Consider the following 21,740-nt stretch of genomic DNA (forward strand, 5'->3'; position numbering starts at 1 on the left):
ATGTTGGAAGAACACGATCTATTTAAATCTTCCAATAATTCCACGGTTCTTCCAGCAGCAAACGGCTTTTTCAATGAGCAAGAGAAATCATCTGTTCCCGTAAAAACATCTTCATCGCTTCAGAAATGCAGTTAATTCATCTGATGCAAGTCATCTTCCTCACCACTCTTCAACAGACGAAATAACGTAGTTTTGAAAGAAATACAATGTTACTCATCACTGTTTATTTCAACACATCTATCACCGCATTCTAGTTCCATTGATCATCAAACCCTTTTTAAAATCACCCATTTTCATTTCCCCTAAAGATGAGGTTTACCCAAACCTGGTCCACAAATCTTGACTCCTCGTCTGCAATCACTTGTACGTTGGCACTATCTCACATCTTCAGAGAAACAGAATCATATCACAACAAGCCTTCTCAGATGTTGGTTTTATTTTTTAAGACGCCTATGTACAAAAACGTTTGAATAAGGAGCCTTTCCACTTAACTCAAATCACGTTGAAAAATGTATTTTCGTCAATCATTGTTGTTTGCAGTTTTTTATTATTTTCACCTGTTTTTGATTCTTCGAACTATTTGCTGTCGCGCCCTATCGTGCAAATCTTTGATTGTTTATTATAATTTTTGCTAAATGTTACAAATATAATGTGTACCGTTGGAAATGACTGTTTCCGTCTCTTCAACATAGGGCAACGTCTGTCAGACGCAAAAAGCGGTTTATTTGTGAAGTCGCTTTGTTGACGAACCAAGGTGCTTCTTTAGTTTGTTTTACTTTGAAACAATGTGAAAAAGGCAACTTTTGCTAGCCAGGACACAGACGCTTTCTTTTGTGCTGCGTATTTGCAGTTTTTTTAGTTGTAGCCTAACGTCTTGTTTGGATGGAAAAATAAAGCCAACCTCTTCTTTTAGCCTCTGATGGACAACACCATGGAATAAGATACTCCTTTTTGTATCAAGCATTAAAATCGTCTGGTCTCTTCTAAGTAAGAAAATCCGACAAAACGATGAAAAATAGCTGATACCAAGTTGGCTTATTTTCCAAAAATAAAAATCCAGCAGCAATATGATCGAGGTTTTCAATCTGAGTGAAAAATTTTTCAGAGCCTCCGAAATGCAATGAAACGTAGCTACAATAGTCTTCAAATTTTATTGCGCAGTAAACAAAGTGCTCACAATACAGGCGCCAAACGGCATTGCGTTCGATTGCAACAATCAAATGAAACTTTGTAAGAAATATATTTGATTAATCAAAACAAACCACTCCTGTAGTGAGATGCTATGTCAATACTAACATTTTTACAGAGCGTGATATGTGTAGATACTTTCTTCATAAAACGATAAGCTACCAGACAGAAAATCAGTCATCCTTTACAGTTTACATCGATGCAACGTCTGCCCCAGTTGAATCAATGTGAAAAATGACTGATTTGCTGTCTGAGCACCAAGTAATTACATCTAAGCTTATCAAAGAAATTCATTGCAATTTCTTTGCAAAAACGAAGAATCATGCCATAATATTTTTGTTTGCCGCAGCTTAGAAAAACAACATATTTTTTGTTTTTACTGCAATAATTAACAGCACCGGCAATAATTTTTTGCGCCTATTTGCAATAACGTATATTGTACACTGCAAATCACAGACATAACACCACGGACAGCTGGAAGCAGCAAAGGGCATGTAGTCATCCTGTGCTTCCAATTATTTTGGCACAAAGAAACCAAACATTATAAAAGTTGGGGTCGGTTCTAACTGCAACTTTTTGACTAAGAGTTGAATTAAGAATGAGAAGTGATAAACTTGTTCGCGAAGAATGTTATTTCCATACCTGCAATTATTTCGATAATGCCGTTTCTAATTCTTAAATTTCAATAATTTGAACGTTTAATCTATTTTCTAAAAAAGAAACTGTTTAACAGGTATTAGGCTACAGGAACTGATCGAAACGAAAAAAAATCATTTTGACACAAAATTATGTAGTGGTTTTGTTTCGAATTTAAATTCTTTCTCAAAAACTCCGTTTCGACCAAAAAATACTGTTTCGTACAGTCCTAATTATTTGCAACTTCTCACAATACAGCGTCTTCACTGGCAAATTAATTACAACCCAGACAGCAAAATCCGTCATTTTGCTGTCTGGAAAATAACACCTTTATTCGGTTTACTAAGGTGGTAACGTGTCAACACCATCAGCTTTAAACTTCTTGCAACAAACTTGTTAGTCAACATGAGGAACTAGCCTATAATTTCATCGTAAATTGGTGCGTATTTAGCATTAAATCGGTACCACAATTGCACACAATAGGCAAGTAAAGAACATCTTCATCAGGCAACACTATCAAGACACCACAAGCAGTTGTTATACAAACACTTGATAAAAAGAACACTTGGACAGTAAAAATTAATAAAAATATAATTGATGACATAGCGGTACCAAGCAAGTTCTGGGCTTGATCGTTCAAACACTTGTTGATGTAAAAGTGATGTTGTTTTACGATCGGAAGAAACTAAAAAACAAGTGTCAACGGTCTCGCAGAAGATAAGTTGGTTTTAATGAGCACAGAAGCTAATTTCTGTGAGATCAACAATGCAACTGAAAGTATTGTATTTTTTCATCTTGTCAATCATTTCAGGAGAAACCATTCTTTTTTCCAACATTCTCTTTGACCAAAAAAGTCGTTCAGACGTTCTCATTTGCTGGAACAATGTTAAGAACAGCTTCTTCAACGTCATCGTAAAATTTCACGTCATGCTTGATCAATCCTGCTCTCTTTAGCATACGTTCCTTACCAACCTAAAATGCAAAATATTAATTTGTATGCAACACGGAAGTTGGCCGTGCAAATGCAAGGAAGTGGCAGATAACTGCTTCGACATGGTCCATATCAACAGTGGCGTTACTTTAAGTCTGTGCCGAGCAGGGGGAATATAGCTAAAGGGGTTCGAGAATAATGATTCCTACCATCAATCAAAGTTAAAACTAGATGTCCTTTGGTCATATTTTGTGTTAATTTACAATAGTTACAACAAACGTATGAGTAACGTTGACAGGGATGGTCCAAGGGGGTGGTTTAGGGCCTGGGATGATTTGATGTGGCCCGGCGGCCGTAATCTTTCCAAGGGGCATGGGAACATAAAACCACCGAGTATTCTTTGGATTTAATGAGTTTTGCTTAGAAGATTCTTGATTCGGGCATGAGGTTCTCATTAGTACAGGGCCTAAATTATCCTCCCAACTGCCCTGGCTAGCTTCCTTGGTACAAAACCCTAGCGACAATGTCATTTGTAGGCTACACGGCGATAAAAAGGTGCTTTTGCTGCTTGCAACTTGGCTGATCAAACTTAATCACTTCTTTCAGGTCGTATCAATATAACGTGCTGGTTTTGTAAGAATTCGTTAACGCATTCTACAAGGTATCGGTTTAAGCTATACCAAAACAGTAGTTTCAACTGAAATTCCATTGCTGTGCACTTTTATTTTCATAGTATGACTAATTTGGACAAAAAAAAAACGTGTTAATAAGGAATATTTAAAACCTTTCAATCATCTAACCCACAGTACATTTAATTTTATATAATAAGCGTCATTTTTATCACATAGCAACATAGTCTACAATTTAAAAAACAAACTGATCTAATGCAATATAAAAGAAACTCACGGTAAAACCACAGAGTTTGAGAGAAATCCCGACATTTTTCAAAGATTCTGCACCGTGGTAAAATGCTTCTGCCGAACTGTAGTCCAGTGTTCTGATGTTGGAACAATCCATAATGACCACCTTACATTCACCTGCAAGTAGCCAAGTCGATAGGTTTAAAAACAAAGTCAACTTTAAAGAAAACTGCGACGTGGGACATACTTTGAAGTTCAAAATGGAAGCTAAAGTTAGAAGCAGTTTAAAACTATTATTCAGTTCAGTTGAAACAGACCTTTGTCTGCTTGGTCTTGAAGTTTGTCCTCAATGTATTCCGCTCCGGGAAAGTCAAGACCTTTTTTAATTGTTATTGTCACAATGTCACCAGATCGGACAGCTTTCGCCTTTGGCCTGAAGTTTAAAAGCAAAGTCATGACACAAAATGTCGTAAAAGAACAAGCTAGCAACAAGTTTTGATTGACAGCCCAGTAGTCCGCGGGGAATTTCCTGGTTTTGAAGTATTGTTGTCTGTGTTATATTAACTAACAGTTCATGTTTTCTTATTATAATGAGCAACCCATTTCAAAATCTAAGTACCCCACCTTGCGTGGGCCATTAGGAGAATAAGAAGAGACACTCCAATCCCAGCCATGATTCCGTAAGCAATGTCCACAAAGCACAAAAAAAAGGTGACTCCAAGTGGAATGATGTCCATTTCTGAAACATAAGTGACAAAAAGTAAGAGAAAGTTGTCATTGTGAAGCTGGTTTAATGTGGTTGTCTCTGTTTTTGGTATTTAAAATAAAAAAATAAAAATGTAAAATGCTTCTTTCTGCAAGAACCTACGCCACGGCGAGAAATGAAAGAACAATGAGCACGTGGAATTATTGGTCAATAAAAAAGGTGTATAGATTTGAACTTTTTCAAAAGCTGATTTATTTTTACTTCTCTTTAAGGAGACTGTGTGGCCAACAACATGTCGACTGCCATGACCACTGAACTGGTCCAAGGACCAAGCCCCTGTTAAAAATCTAAGCTTTTCACAGTGATCTAGCAAAAGACAAGCTCGTGGACAAAACGAAGAAGAAAAATAACTTACTGTTCACTTTCCATATGTGTCTCATCTCCTGGAAGTCAAAGAGGTTAATTACTGCCATGATGATCACTGCTCCAAGAGCAGCAGCAGGGATGTATTGAAAAGCATCCGACAAAAACTCAAGAGCCAAGAGAACCACCGCTCCAGTAAAGATGCCTCCAAGGGGTGTCATCACATTGCTTTGAGCGTTTACGGCAGATCTAAGCATTATAAATTTTAGCTAGTAGGTTAACCTGTAGTGTAATCACAGTCATGGCTTTATAAGACTGCAAATTGTAACAACAAACTTTAACAGAAAAATTTTTCACAACATTTTTAAACTAACTTATGTGTTTGGATCTAAAGTAAGCCTATACTTATTTGCTTAGGCTTAGGTTCTTTTCCTATATTTTTATTGGAATAAAAATGGTAACCAAGAGTTGGATTAAAGTTTCTTGTTGAACCAAACTTATCTTTCAAGCAACGTAGCCTAAGTAGGCTTCTAATCTACATCTCTAGGTTCTACTCCAATATGATTTTTTGTAATTTATAAGCATTTCACAATCTTACTATACGGTACTCGTTGCGGCATTTAAGCTGCTCTATGATTTTGGAATATAATACTAAAGATTTCTGTAAAGGTATCTTTCTATAATAATAAATTTAAAAGGTGACCTAACATGCATTAAGGGATGCTACCTTCCAAAGCTCCCAGTGATGGGATAAGATGAAACGAAAGAAGAAAAGAAATTTCCAACTCCGATAGTTAGAAGCTCTTGCGATGCATCCACTTTGTATTTGTTTTTTCTTCCTAAACACAGAAATAGATGAGATAAATTAAGAACCATAATGACATTCCACCGTCAGACGACAATTGACGATATCAATTTTAAAATTTAAAATTGTTGAATCCTATTGGAAGCCCTGTTTCAAAAACTTTTTTGAAATGAAAGCATATAATTACCAAAAGCTTTTGCGATAGCGATAGATTCCAAGAAACCGATGAGAGGAACAACTCCCAATCCACTTCCAAGAGTTTGCAGTATTTCTCCAAAATAAACAGTTCGGTTTTGTTCCGCAAGTTCAATGGAAAACGATGGCAGTTGTAAAGGAGGAAGACCTCCTGTGATGTTGCGCGTGAGAGTAAGAGGTCTCATGTCGACGGGATACTCGATATCAGTGATCCCGTAAGCAATAGATGCAGCCACTACAACAACGATAGCATTGCGACCTGAAGAAACAACAACTATTATTCAATAATCTAGTTTTACTAATAAAAAATTAAACCAAGCTGCAGTTTCAAGTTTGCTTATAGGTTAAGGCAGGGGTCGGCAAACTTTCTGTACTACTGGGCCAAATCTGCAAACTTCCGGTAACGTGTGGGCCGCATAAATGTCAACCTATAAACAATCGCCACATTATCCTTAAAATCATGGCGCACCTGCAACTCCTATTCCTGTGTCTATTGCACAATGAGACGTGTTTGTTGCCGTTTCATATTTATTATCAAACACGTATTAAAATGCAATGCATTGTTTTTATTTACTTATCATTTATCAATGTGAGAAGGATGATGTTGTTTCTGTGTCATGGCCAAGGTGTTTAAATCAACTGGCAACTTTGTTGATGATATGTTTCTCGGCAGCCGATTTGTTGCTGATATTTGCAATACGTCATTCAAATGACGATCTGACAGGCGAGTGCGAAGTTTATTCTTTGCGTAATTCATTTTTGAAAAAAGCTGCTCACAGCAATATGTGCTTCCAAACATGCACATTACACGTTTTGCATTGTCATACAGATGAAGATAGGTGGATTTCTGGACATATTCTTTATAAATGTTGGCAATTGGAACTGAATCGTATTTGGCCTTCCATATTGGATGATTGAAGTTCAATTATTTCCATTTGCATCTCATGTGGCACAGTATTGACATCCATTGAAAATGGAATGGCAAATAAATCGAATCTGTTTTTTTGATTTTGAAATCGCAAAATCAAGATTCAAAGTTAGTTTTAGTGGAAACGATAAGTGATATGTAGCCTAGCCTACTTATCAGGGTTGAAAGGTTTGAAAAGGCCCAAATTGGGAAAATGAGCAAAGTTGGAATTGATTAGTTGAGTTTCCCAAAGACGTAGCTTGTTTACAAAGGCAGTAATATGATCATACATCTGATTAATAAATTGCTCTTATCCTTGTAGTTGTAAGTTTAGCTTGTTCCTATGAGAAGTGAAATCAGTGTGAAAGGCTAAATCTGTAACCAATCAGGATCACTAAGTTCATCAATGCCGAAACCTGCATTCTTTTGTACCGTATCAAGAAAGTCACTATTTCGTTTCGCAAATCATAAAACCGTTGTAACATAGCACTGCGACTTAGCCATCTAACCTCGCAAAAGATTTTGTAGCGTACATGGAAGTTACCGAGTAATGTCGGGACACATGTTAAAGGGCTTTTTGTTATGATATAAAATAAATTCACGCGTAGATAATGATGAAACTTTAGTTTATGCACTAAAAGTAAGATCGTTCGAGGGCCGCAAAAAGTTTGTCCGCGGCCGCATTTGGCCCGCGGGCCGCAGTTTGCGGACCCCTGGGTTAAGGGAACATTAATACACGGGCATGCTGGCAACGTGTTCAGAGAGTACGCAAAACATTATTTTCAACAAAGAATGCTACAATGTTTAAACATTGACTTTATCAAGATCATGATCATTATGTTCCTTCCTAGTATAGAGAGTTGGATACAATGCGCCATTGTTCTCGATCATGCCATTGCTCTCATTATTCGTACTGCACTTTTATAATTTAATTTTGTCCATTTAGAGATGTTTGTTGTCCAAATCATTCTTGGTTTGCTTTTGTTTCTTTTACCGAATATTTCCCCTTCTATTAATGATCTTTGTAACGAGTTTTGCTTTATTGTGTGTCCGAAATGCTTCAATTTTCTTCTTTTGATTGTTTGCAGGATAACTTTACTTGAATTGAATTTGGATAATATTTCATCGTGATTGATCTTTTGTTTCCATGAAATTTTTAACATTCGCCTGTATGCCCAGAGCTCGAAGGCATCGATCCGTTTCTCCATTTTTTATGACATTGTCCAAGTTTCAAAATTATACAAAAGGGTTGACCAGATATAGTATTTTAATATCCTTTGACAAATTGCTAAATTTCAACTTTGATTGATTAAAACTTTTTCATTTTTTAAAATGTAGTTTTTGCAATTTTATATTTGACTTGATAAGCAAGTTAAGATGAGTTAACTGAGTTGTGTGGATGAATCTAAACGAAAATAGATTATATTTAGGAAAAAAGTGATTGACTGTCATGCCGATAACACAATCATTATTTTAAGCCATATACGTGCTTAGAAATAGTGCTTACAAAATGTATGTCAACAGTTAACTGAGGAATTAATTTATTCTGCGGAAAACATTTGTTCCACCATGAAAGACCCCGTTGGTTCCGCTTCTGACTGGGATGACATGATACCAATGACCATTCACCAGCCAATATGAGATAAACCAAAGAAATAGACTCACTGGTAGCTGAGAACCACAGGACATTTCGGAGAATTCGAACTGGTAATTTATCTTCTTCCTTCGTCTTCGACCATCTTTCCTTGGCAAACTTGAGAAGAAAAAGCAATACCATACAAGACAATCCCAACGTCAAGTCCCAAACTCTGCCAGGAAAAAATAATAATACTTTAATGCAGTCATAGCCAAATCAAATGATGCTGTGACTAATCACGAGATTATCTATTTCGAAACTGCGCACCTTTTGTTTCTTCACATGACGTAAAAACAGCGTAAAATGATGGTTTTTGCACACTAAAGAATGCAAACAAATGTGCAAAGTTTCAAGCATGAAGTCACGAACACATTGTCTTCAAAGTGAAACCTTTGATTTTAGATGATTGTTTGACTCAAAATTAAACATGGAAACATTACAAATGACGATAAATTTTCCAACTGTTGCGTATTGTTTATCTCTCTCTCACGCATGAGACAAATTTTTCTTCCCATATAATACACCCACGATGAAGTAGGAAAAATCGCTACGTGGAATCTTTTGTCATGTAACATGTAAGGCTTTGGTGCTTCTTTGACGTCAATCTTAATTCATGTCAGCCAAGTATTTGATGACATTTTTCATGGCTGAGGAGTCGGATGAAAAAATGTACGACTCCGACTCCTCGCTTTATAACTGGCCGACTCCGGCTTCAGTGTTGCCAGATTTTTTTTTAATTTTTGTCCCATTTCATTTTTGTAAAATTTAATTTTACTTTAAGTTGTAATGGAAATTGAAACGGCGACTTTCACAAAAACTAACAAGAACAAACGCTTCTATTCCTGACACTCTAAAATCATTCCGACTCCAAGACTCCGACTCCACAGTTTTGGAATTTTTTGTCTGTTTGTAATGGGAAAAAGCATGGGAAAAATACACTTATCTAACGAAACAATAAATTTTTAACACTGGAGGGTAACTTTTACTTTTGGAAGAAAACTGTGATTTTTCAAGTTATGGAAAACATTAGGCCAAGACAGTCTTAATTATTCACGAGGGAGATATGACAGATTACAGTGCCGATACTGAAAGTTATGTACTTGATGTGAAACATTTTTCATCATAGTGTATTTCGTTAAATGCAAGAGAAAGTATACGTGCTGTATTGAACACATTCAGAACATATTTTTGAGTTTTTGACTGTGGTCGTGTGTGCGTGTGCAGTCAAACGAAGATGACTTGTTTTTTCAACACAAAGAAAATTTGTCCATTGCAAGAAAAGGGTAGGCAGAAACCCTATTTAAAATGCATGGAATTATGCCACATTTAATTGTTGTTTGTTCGAAACTTGTCAAGTTTTGACTTTTGACCTAAGCATTACTTATCAGATAAAGATGCCTACACAAAGATGAATTCGTTGTAAGTTGTTTATTTTGGAATCGTCCTTTAAGCTTTTTGCAATCCTCCGATCAATAGAAAAACTGTGACAACACCAAAGACCTTTTGACCGAAGGTTATACTCACTTGGTTTCAGTTATATCCCTCAACAAATATTTTATCGTAAGGAAAAAGCCTCGGGGTGTGGAAATTCCAAAGATTTTCTGCATTGATATAAATGCCTTTGTTAAAACACAAGGTTAAAGATAAAGATGCAAGCATTGAAAACAACCTAGCATTGATAACATTTAAAAGTTGCAATCATAATGTAACACATTTTTACAATGACCTTTTTAAAGCGTGCTTAACAAACCCACCAATTTTCGGTGCTTTGTAATTTTGAAAAGATGACAGATAAAAAAAAAGGAATATTTAAAAAAGTGCGGTATTTTTGCATTGGACATGAAGCTAATTTAAAAAACAATAGAATAAACCTTTGCAATTTAGCTTTTGGCTATTGTGAAAACAAGAACTCAAATTAACGAAATGAGAAAAACGTAACAAACAGCGGTTTATAAACATTACCTTGAGTTGTGTGGTTGCTATCACAATGGATGCGGCGGACATAAACCCTGTGATGACGGGATGAGAAATGTACCGGACCAAAAAACCCAACCTAAAGATAGTCATCAATATCTGTATGACTCCACAAAGGAAAGTAAGCATGATGGCCAGTTCAACACTCGTCTACAAAACAATTGTTGTATAGTTTATGCACGGTAAATCAATGGAAAACAAAATAGGGACAAACCACCAAAAATTTGGACTCATAATATTACAGACTGGACAGAACTTGATTAAAAAAAAAACTGCAATTAAAAAATCTCACAACAAATAAACTCGATGAGAGCAAGAAACTTGAGAAAGGTCATGAACTCATGCACCATTGTTGAAATCTTTTTTGTGATAAGCAGTTTTAATCAAAATCAGTAAGCTAAGTTGCTATTGCTTACGGGTCTTTTTTTTGTTTTAAAATTTGCCATCAAAATCGAGATAAGATCGTATTAAACGGATGAAGTTCATTAAGTTTTTTGCAAACACACAAAGTCAAGCAAGTTGGGGAGTGAAAACTAAGTCCCTGATTCCAAAAAGATAACGAGATTTTTGTTGATGTGTATAACAGACTTTTCATGTTTGTGAGCTTACACTGTTTTGAACTTCCAAAATAGCCGATGGAATTCTCAGTACTTCGCCAACGTCATTATTGAAGACGGTTAAATCTCTGGTGTTTGTCAGTTTGTCTTCAAAACAATACGAACACCAAATACAGCTTTTTTTACCTTTAACATTGTTGTGATTTTTAAAATTCTAACTGAAGTAAATGGCTGCAATATATTGTTCCGGCTGCAATAATGATTGATGGCATTCGAAATAACACAAAACATATTGCAGAGATGTTGTAAATTAAATTGATGAAGGCAAGCCATAAGTTCAAGTTTACAATGCACTGTCAACGCTGCAAAAACAACATCTGAACACTGGATTTGGAAATTTCCTGTTATCAGTGTTGCTTTTGAGTATCTGTGACATTACCCAGACAACAGGCTGGCGTGTTTTTAAAAGGATTGCTTCTAAAATTTGATTTTAAATTGTTTTTGTGGCAAGTAATGAGAGATGCCATCACGTGTTCCTTTATGTTGATCAAAATACTAAATCGGTGACGAAGCAAATTCTTATACGTTTAATATAAAAACAACAACGCTTTGAAACAATCGGAATTTGACATTGAGAAAATGGAGCTTGGAAGAATAATTAGGTGCAAAGTTAAGTGTTTATAAATAGCTAACTTACCATAAGAAGATATTTCTATATTTAAAAAATACATCCCCTAGTCTGCGCACCATTAATAGTAGGAATAAAGCTAAAAGAAAAAGAAGTTTCACGGACAGGAGAAATGTTAAAGATATCTAAGCTTCAAAAGGCTTCAACAACTATCAACTTTAATTCTAAAGCATTAATTTAAAATCTTAGCAGTCGTTTTTTTCATTTTTTTCGAAAAAAAATGTTGCAAGCTTATTAACTGAATTTTGTTTGAAAGTTGGGTTTGAGTTCAGTTACAGGTACGTCGCACAATAAAAAAAAAATTAGCCGACCGGTTAAACTTAAATTTTCTTTAAAAAAAATAATGTTGGCAATTACAAATATTAAAAATAATAACATAATGATAATAATAATCACACTGTAATACTTACTGTCTCCTCTTCATCACCACCGTGTGCAGCATGCCGCCACGGATCCTGAGCATATTCAGCAACAAGGATGGACATAATAGCCGTAGGCCCCAACGTGATGTCTTTGGAAGTACCCATCAAACAATAAATGAAGCACCCCATAAAAGCACTGTAGAGTCCATACTGTAGAAAAATAAACAATATTTGATAAGCAAAAAACTATTTATAGGAATATTCATTGCAATTTTCAAACTCTGCTATGAGCTTAATTATGAGAAGAAATTTCATTGTCTGGGTAAAAACAGCGCTTTTGAAAGCTTGATTTGTACTGTATACAGTATTTGGAAGCTTAAAAAACGCTTGGAATCTTCAGATAAACACAGTCACCAAGGTTGACAGTTTGAAAATCCACCAGGAGCTGAGTGACCCAGTGGTTAGTTAAGAGCATCTGTGCGACGTTTTACAAGACGTCGATTCGAAACCACTCAAGAATGTTAGACCATGTCTTAGTGACAGAACAGATGTAATGATATGCTTAAAGGTTGGCATAGATGTTAGCTTCCTTGTGCCTCCACCCCCCGTCCCCGTCTACAATTTAAATCGTGAACCTCAGGAAATAACTCTGAATACTGCCAAACAATTCCACTTGGAGTTGAAGGACTGTCGCTGGTCAACACGAAGCAGCCGAAGCATATGAGAATAAAACTTCTGCTGTAGCTACTCCTGCCCGAGAAAATCATTTCAGTTTGATTTGTTCAGTATGCTGATAATCTGCAGGCGATGAGATGTGATGAGATGAGATGATAGTCTACGTCATGGATGTGACTCATTGTTTCTTAACCTTGTCGTTTCCTTCTTGTTTACAAAGTTAACTGCATCAATTGAGTTATTAAAGAAGCAGACCTTGAATAAACCCAGAAAAAAAGTTTGAAGCTGAAAGATAATGCCTCTAAGTCGCCACAGTGTGATCTAAAATAAACAACATCAAACCCAAGTCATGGACTTCTAAATAGTAGCATCTGGACTGGAAACGCAGTGGGCAACAGTAGGCCAAACAGTTGGTACAACAGTTGGCCAACAGTGGGCCAACAGGGTTAGTTACTTGGCTGTTGGCCCACTGTTGGCCAACTGTTGTACCAACTGTTTGGCCTACTGTTGCCCACTGCGTTTCCAGTCCACAGGGTTAGTTACTTGGCTGTTGGCCCACTGTTGGCCAACTGTTGTACCAACTGTTTGGCCTACTGTTGCCCACTGCGTTTCCAGTCCAGATTCTACTATTTAGAAGTCCATGCCCAAGTGGTCGCCATTACAAGAAAACAGAGCAAAGTAAACAAAAGCTTCTATTTTACAGTATATTATTTTGAATAAAATAAACTATTTTTAAAATGAAATAAACAGTTACTATTGTTAGTTTGGCGCTGTGCATATGCCTGAGTATTATGGGAAATCAATTTCATTGCAAAAGCCAACAATTTTACCAAAGTTTTCTTGTTTTTTTAATGCCACGTAATTATCATGAACGTCTTTTTCATGAGATCGTGCAAATCTATTTAGGGTCGTAATTTACAGCATTAACTCAAACGAAATACATTTTCATCTTTCTTCAAGGTAACCCTGTTTCCCACAGACCGGTGGTGACAACACGTCACTTCCATTGCATTTCAGTTCAGCCAGGCTTCATTTGCGCCGAAGCGAAACGCGCTTGGGTCCAGGGCCGGTTTTAGCTGATGGGAGGCAGGGGGCACTTTTAGATCGGAGGGCCACCGTGCAAAAAAGTTTTTCGCGCTTTAACTCAAAAGTCACCCACACTGCTAATGCCTTTACGCCAAGCTCAGTCACCACCTTGTGACTAAAAATTAACTTTGAAAGAAAAAGGAGGCATTTTGCAGAAACTTCAAAGGCTGAGAGAAAATAATAATAAGAACACAAAATCTTATTTTTCCACGTCGGGGGCCCTTCAAAAGGGCCCCCGACGTGGAAAAATGCATTATCCGGGGAAACTGCATTATCTGCCCCTCCTAAATCCGGGCCTGCTTGGGTCTTCGTAATTATAACCTGAATGTCTAATTGGATGCATAGAATCTAGTGTGAGACCTGAGATCTAACAGTTTTTGAAGAATCCGCGATTATTAGGTATTCTTTTGAAAGTAATGCATTTGGAATTGATTTAACTATATATAAATCAATTAGTTATTTACAATTCAATAAAAAATCTACAAACAAAAAAAACACGTTAAGGTGCGTCTACACGACGACTGTTTTCTTGCTTAAGCTAGCCAAACTTCTTGTTTCTTTAAGTTAATCGCAGTTTGTGCCGCTTATTTTTAAGAAAATGGGCGAGTAAGCGAGCCGTCGAGAAAAAATACGCTCCAGATCGAAAAACTGGGCGCTTAAGTGAGTTCTCTTGCTTAGAAATGTTTTTCCCGCCAAAATCTCAGGTCTCCTCTCAGCTCAGTAGCCTATCCAGACAGGGCAGGGCGGTATCGTTAAAGGATTTCGTTAAGTTTTGATCCCAACCCGTTCTTATTAATGTTGCGGGCTGAACTGGCGGTGACCGTACTCGAAATAGCCCATAGAAAGCACAATATTTTCCAATTTCAAATCCAAAACAGGATCTCAGCAGAAAGCCATTGCCATTGTACACTGGGTAATAAAAATAGCGGAAGAATGATCTTGCTGGTTGTTACCAGTCACCAACGCTGACACGAAATTCTGTTTCCAACATTTCAACCTCACTGAGGTGTCTGAATGCTTCAATAAGCAGTAAATTGCGGGTTTGCATCCTTCGCTTTTTGCAGCATTTTTTACACAACTTCTGGGAAGCCATGACTGAAAGACTGCAACAACTTCAAATGGTTAAAGAACAGTCAGTTGCTTGGTCTACTCTGCTGTACTTTAGCGCGAACTGCTATGCTTTGGCGCGAACTTTTTAAAACGTGACGTCATTGGGGATTAGATACTCACGTGACCGCGATTCAAGCGAGGAAAATCTTCGTCGAGGTTGCCAGTGTAGACGAAACGAGCTTAATCACTAGCTTAAGCAAGAATTTTTAAGCAAGAACACTTTCTCGTGTAGACGCACCTTTAAGACCACTCGAGAGCTTCAAAAAGAAAATACTCTAAGCAGAAAGCTCGTTTGACACATGTGGTTTATGGCGTCATATGATAGAATACAGTAGATTCCGCCGGTGGTTGTGGCTATTACTATAAACAAAATTCCAAGCTAGTAAACTCCTGTTTTTTACGTTGCTTTTATGTTTGCAGACGTTAAGTAAATATAAAACTTGCTTGTTAAAAAATCGTTTGCCTCGGACTTTCTGTGACGAACTTATTTGCCAAATGTTTACTGCAAAAGCTACTGTATGAATTAGCATACTCTGTGAGCAGATTAATTAATTCTTCAGATAAAGCGGTATATCTCGGACAAAAGTGAGCTCAAAACAAGTCAAAGGAGAATCGATTTTCTTCAGAAGGCTCTAAAAGTTAAAACAGTTGTTTAAAATTGTTTTCTTAACATGCAACACCGTATAAAGAGCGTTTTGGTTGGCAGAAGCAGGTTTGTCGCGGTGACTGTGAACATGAGTCAAAGACTATCCCAATGACAAATGGCGTTAATAAAGTTATGAATAATATTGATGAAGAAAAACAGCAGACGTAGAATAAAATAAAAAAAACAAAGCATCAAGAAAGTGAAATTGGATGAGACTGAAACAAGTAGATTGTGAAATAGCTGTATAAACTTAACCTTGTACCAATTTAAAACTGGGTAACAAATTCTGAAAACAAAGTTGACAAAAATCTAAAAAAATGTACACTTTTTCACCAAAAAAATATTGTTGTTCATGATTTTACAATTTTAAAATACAAACAAGTCGGTAAACACACAAATTAGCAACCATTTGTCACAAAAAAGCCATAATGCCAGGGTTACCAAACGTCTTCTTTTTTGGAGAATATGTCCTCCTTTTTAACGAAAAAAAAAGAATCTCCGATTACGTTATCCATCTATAAGTTGAACATCATGTTTTGGCCTTGTTTCTGAATCCTTCATCCACATCTTTTTTATAGCTTTACAATCACTTAAAAATACTTTGTTTATTTATAAAGCTCTTCAAACATTCTATCTTGAATGGATCAAATGAAATATGTTAACGCAGCCATACATTTTATCAGCATATTTATATTTTTGTGTCTTCGGGCGCTAGCACTTAAAACTAAATAAAGCCTAATAAAAAAGATTGTGTTCTTGACTTTTTTTGACAAAACAGCTCCATCTGCACCAAGTCTTCTGCTTGACGGAAAATTTTTATTGTGAAACTCGATGATAAATATTTGAAAGCACCACATTCCGAAATAGACGACGATATGTAAAAGTATATTGATCAAAATAAAGCAAAACTGCAATTACTTTTAAGAACCGCAAAAAAACGTGTGGTCAAATTAGTGAAGGTCTTTTCATGCCAATTGAAGGTTTTGAAAGCAACACAAATTTTTATAAAATTTAACATCCCAAAAATATCAAGCCTGTACAAAACTGCATCTATTTTTAGTTTACACTTTAACTACATTATTATCACCATTTTTTATTTTTTGAAACTGAAAATAAATGAACATACCACTTGATGTGCAATAAACCGAACTTGCCGGCTTCATCCAGAAATTACTTGCCTAATGTGGACAAGTCATTGAAATAAATACCTTTCATGCAGCCGACCAAAATCCACCCAGCTAGCTAAAGTTATCTTTCTACATCGTTTCAACGTTAACAAATGACGTAAAAATAACAACCTCTTCTATCTGTAAACTTCAGACAGCATATCAACAGTTTATTACCGTCTACAGACGTTGAACCAATGGTTGATTTGCTGTCTGGGTAATGTCATTCACAAGCAGAAATTGAGTTGAAACAAGAGAAGCCAGTCCACTGACATTTTTGTGGCTTGAAAAATGTCAAATAATATCCAATTAATGATACACACCGTACGTGTACAATTTTGTACATTCATGCGGGAAAAAGTTTTTGAAGTTTGCATTTTCTCGAAGGGCGTTGATTATAGCCTTTTAGAAAATACTGCACAAAAATGGAGCCCCGAAGGGACACCAAGGTCCAATTAATGACATAAATCTTAAATCGTTGTGGAAATAGTGCGCAACAAAGAGAGTCATCGCGAATAATTTCAATTGGTGTTCACAGTTTTATCTTTTGCAACACTGCGGGCAATTTTTCATGTGTTGTTAAACAAGCAACCACTAAGGAACAAAATGGTCAGAACGCCGCTCTAGTCAACTCAACTAAAAAATAAAGAGCGCAAAACGTACACTCTAAACTTATGTTCAGCAAATGCTTCGAAAGCTAAACCGCTTTCATCTTCAGTGCTATTGGATAGCAAAAAAGATTCCTCTACATTCATTAGACTTGTATTATTTACAAAAAAAAATATGTGGCAAAGTTGGTAAAAAAGTGATACTGAAAGAACCCTCTTAATTTGTAGGCCTAAGTACAAAAGTTATATGAACCTTATGTGAAACTTGGACAGCTACAGTAAAGCGTATCCAGATTTTCCAAATCACATTCCAATTTATCAAATTGACAGAAACTAAAATCCTAATTCAGATCCAACCCATATCATTTGAATAGCGAATAATATCGAATACAATTCAACGGCCCTCAACTTGGACTTTATCAACATAAAAATTTCAGAGCTATTCGTGGTAAAACTCTGTGTCATGGCCAGAATTCCTTTTGGCTTATGTAGTTTTGTGGTAGTCATTGAAGAAACTTTTGGAAAGAAAAACTAATTTACTGGTTGCTCATCAAAAGCGATCAAAACAGTAAAACGCCATGGCTGAAGAGAAGTTCGATGAAAACTAGAATAAAAAGGTACAGCTTTTTGTAGTACAAGGTTTACAAAAGTCTAATAACATTATTCGGTTTTCGTTAATAACACTGGTCTACACAAAATTTCAGGTTTGGGTTTTGACAACCCATTTTAGCTAATTTTGGGGCGCTGAATCCGAAAATGAACTCAGATTTTCTCTATCACATCACGTTTTTGAGATATGAAATATCCCTAATTTTTGAAAAAAATCAATTTTTGCCCCCCCTCTGTTGTCAAAACAAGGAATTCTGATGCAATAAACACTGTTTTACCTGCAATAATCTAGCTTTAATTAACAAACAAGCATTCTATATTATATTCACACAAATTTGCGTTGTCTTTATTAAAATTTCATGCCTTGGAATAAAAAATAGGCATGCAAAAGAGCAACCATAATAACATCAAACGCTACATTATGCTGACGAACATGTCGATAGGACAGTGACAAGGTATTTTCTGAATTATAGCCTACAGTTCACACAATATGCACATTGACATTCCAATGGAGTGCAGAAATTCTGAAGACACACACAGAAATAGCAAAGTGCTAAAATAAAGATTGACTCAAAGGGACTTGGGCAGGGCGAGTTCAGAAACAGTCAAAAAAATAGCTTTCATAAATATGAACTCTTCACTTATAAGCTTAAAAAGGCTCTTTTGAGGGACTTTCTTTTATGAGCAGCATCTGGAATTTCTCTTTTAAAACTACAACAATAGTCGGCCATCAGATGACAATCCCACCGACCTTGGTAACGTTCCTGCATAATTTTAATATCCTGGTGGAAACGTTCACCCTGTTCTTCACTAACTTTCTCAAGGTTTTCTGGAAACTCATCCGCATGGCTTTTCAAATAGTGAACTTTGATGCTCATCCTGCATCCCAAATCTTCAAAACTAAGCAGTAGCTCCCTTAAAAGATCTTTATAATTTTCTGCTTTTCAGTTTCCCAAAAAATTTCTCACAACAGCACCGAAAGCATTCCAAGCTCTAGCCTCGAATGGCAACATTGATTTTACAAAATTTTCATCCTTTAACAATTGCCTGATTTGTGGTCCATTGAAAATCCCAGCTCTTTTTTTCTCTTCACTGAGACCAGGAAAAGCATAACATATATACTTAAAACACTCTCCTTCATGATCCAAAGCTTTTACATATTGTTTCATGAGACCAAATTTGATGTGAAGAGGAGGCAAGAGGATCTTTTTGATATCAACTAACTGATCACGTATGATATTTTTGTTTCCAGGTGTCAAGGTGAGCCTTGGAGGCCACTCTTCTTTGTTCCAGTGCTGATCCTTGGCCCTGCTGTCCCAGTAGCATAGGAAACATGGGTATTTGGTGTAGCCACTTTGTTGCCCCAGCAAAAAGTTCACCATTTTTAAATCTACACAGATGAGCCAATCATGCTCAATATGGTACTTTAACTTTTCAAGAAAGGTTTTGATGTCCTGATACTCTTCTTTCATTGTCACCGAATGTCCTATCGGAATAGAACCGTACACGTTACCATTGTGAAGTAGAACACACTTCAAACTTCGTTTGGAGCTATCAATGAAAAGTCTCCATTCGTCTGCATCATACTGTGGTAATCCCCTTTCTAGAAGAAGCCCTTCTATATTGTTGCAATAAACGAAATTGGGCCCCTTGTTTAAAAAGTTGGCTCTTTTTTGGCCCTTTTTGAACGTGCAGTTGGCTCCTTGCCAAATTTACATCTGGTAACCCTGCTGCACAGAGATAGCAGCTGACCCACAGATAACGCCTGAGAAGCCAAGACATGGAGTTCAAGCCAGCATGGAAAAACTCAACGCTACCAATCTCCACTATGTCCTATTACGATTATTATCATAACAGGAATTTTTTTTATTTTAAAGGAAATCTGAACCAATTTATGAATTTAGTGTAAAAATATCTCTATGTTTGAAAGTTTATAGCTGTCAGAAAATAATTTTATTTGACATTTTACTGCACTAAAAAGGGTAAAAATTGGTCAATTTCATTAATAATAGCAACGATAGAAAGAAAACTTGATGTGATAGAGAAAATCTGAGTTCATTTTCAGATTCAGCGCCCCAAAGTTAGCCAAAATCAGTTGTCAAAACCCAAACCTGAAAAAAAAAGTTGAAATTTGTAGACCAGTGTAATAATCCAATATGGTAGTCTACTACCCTACTTCATATACGGCATATCTAGAAGACAAAATTACAATAACAACTTCACAAATTCCAACTTACCTGCAGTTCTAAACCAGCGAGAGCAGCATATGCCATTCCTTGTGGGATAACCGTTAGCCCAACAGTGAGTCCAGCAATAAGATCGCTTTTTAAAGTCTTTGGCTTGTACTTTGGAAGCCATGTAATGATGGGGAGTTTTTGCTTCAGATTGTCAACGGAACAAGCACTGGACCAGTATTTTCCGCAACCTGATTCAATCTTATTGCAAGCTACTTCGCAATTTCGACGGATTTCATAACAGGCGGATAATTTTCCGTCTCTTTCGTTTCTTGATCCTTCCTCTGTGCTTACAGGAGGAGGAGGAGTCGATGTGCTTGTGTCTACTTCAACAGCCATGTCTTCTGGGACTTCGATAAGGGAAGATCTCTCGTTTCTCAATGCTTCACAATGTTTGTCCAATTGACGAAACGATTCGTTGTCTTGCTTGTTCCTGCATGGATACGTTTTCGAAATCCCGTTTGTCCTTTTATTCTCCGAATTATTTTTTCCTTTCATGACCCCGGGGCTTGTTTGTCGTCACTTTTAGCTAATTCTTTGTTGCTGCACAATACATAGCAATTAGATATAATCTGATCCGACATGGTAACTGCGTGTTTTCATTTTTCGCTAATCCACCGCTAAATTACGTAGTGTTAAAGTTAAAAACCCTATTTCAACTTTCACTGCATGTGAGGTGAAAGAAGGACCACTGCTAAAATCTGCAAACCAGAATCTGGAAGTTTTGAGGTCAACAGTGAAAAGAACAAACAGTTTATAGATTATATCATCGTTAGTTGTTTTCGTGTGCAAATGTGGTTAGCCAAGACTTCCTTATACCGCAAGGAAAAGATTTTGTTTGCAGAAGCGAAATCTTTTTTACAAACAATAAGAGAAGATACAGTGTCAGCATTATTGTGAAGTGTTCTCGATTTTCAACATTTTTTCACAAGCGAAGACAATAAGAAAAGTTTAAGTTTATTCCAACAATCCGGAAAATTCCATAGAAATATTTATGTACACGAATGCAATTACTTTTAGACATACTATGACATGCTATCTGAATGACGAAACCTATGCCTTGAGAAGTGGATCAGAAATACCTGTTCATACATGCAAGCAAGTTAGATTTAATCATTTTTCCTATAATCACTACTTTGAAGGATTGAACACACTTGTCCCGCTATTTTTAATCAAATTATTTTTCAATACGTCTGCTTGCAGTAGTCTTAATTCGTCAGATGATGTTTTTTTCTTTATACGAACAAATATAAAGACCATAAGTTGAAACATTTCTGATGCATCAGTAAAATTTCACATTTAGCGAACTCAAGAAATTCATTTTGTAAAACTTGGAAACGGAATAAGAAAAAGTCAGTAAATCTCAGTAAATATAATACGCAAAAACATAATGTAAAAAGATGGTTGAAAAATGCTGTGTTATACCAAGACAAAATACATTAAGCAGTGAACATTAGAAAAACCAAAATTTACATAAAAACAATAAAAGAGTGTTCTAGTAGAATGCGCATTATGGAAGAGAACGTCCTCTTGTTCAGAACACGTTATAAAGCGGTGCACGAATCCCAAGATCACATAGCGGTAATAGTTGCATCGATTAAAAGTCACTACTTGGCGCTAGTGGTTCCGACTAGCAAGACGAATGAGTAAGCTGGTGTGATCGGTATTTTAGTGATAAACATAAAATAGGAAAATTAAAGCATCTACAGTAGTTAACGCATTAACTGTTTTTTGTGCCTTTGTATTTAAATCTTCACATAAATTTACAGCTACAGCTATTGCACTGAAAAACTAAATT

At 36.3% G+C, this 21,740-nt stretch overlaps 1 protein-coding gene across 1 annotated transcript; it reads right to left on the reverse strand.

Annotated features, from left to right (window-relative positions):
* Positions 1-1,138: 1,138 nt before the first annotated feature.
* On the reverse strand, positions 1,139-20,370 carry LOC145768352 (sodium-independent sulfate anion transporter-like). The gene is made up of 12 exons (XM_082579830.1): positions 19,946-20,370; positions 11,857-12,018; positions 10,190-10,351; positions 9,752-9,828; positions 8,257-8,399; positions 5,677-5,943; positions 5,412-5,523; positions 4,737-4,933; positions 4,240-4,354; positions 3,933-4,048; positions 3,662-3,792; positions 1,139-2,796 (listed from the first exon to the last, which is right to left on the reverse strand). Exons 1-12 carry the CDS (start codon positions 20,279-20,281, stop codon positions 2,683-2,685), a joined length of 1,932 nt encoding a protein of 643 aa, XP_082435956.1. The 5' UTR covers positions 20,282-20,370; the 3' UTR covers positions 1,139-2,682.
* Between the last annotated feature and the right edge of the window lie 1,370 nt (positions 20,371-21,740).

This window comes from Aplidium turbinatum, chromosome 4 (assembly GCF_918807975.1).
Source record: "Aplidium turbinatum chromosome 4, kaAplTurb1.1, whole genome shotgun sequence".
Taxonomy (NCBI): Eukaryota; Metazoa; Chordata; class Ascidiacea; order Aplousobranchia; family Polyclinidae; genus Aplidium; species Aplidium turbinatum.

Excerpts from the sequence above, each read along its gene's own strand:
- LOC145768352 (XM_082579830.1), bottom strand. The coding sequence starts at position 20,281 with ATGGCTGTTGAAGTAGACACAAGCACATCGACTCCTCCTCCTCCTGTA. Across the intron at positions 8,400-9,751 it reads AGGGATATAACTGAAACCAA|AGTTTGGGACTTGACGTTGG; the intron begins GTGAGTATAACC and ends TTTTCCTGGCAG. Across the intron at positions 5,944-8,256 it reads CCTGTGGTTCTCAGCTACCA|GTCGCAATGCTATCGTTGTT; the intron begins GTGAGTCTATTT and ends TTGTTTCTTCAG.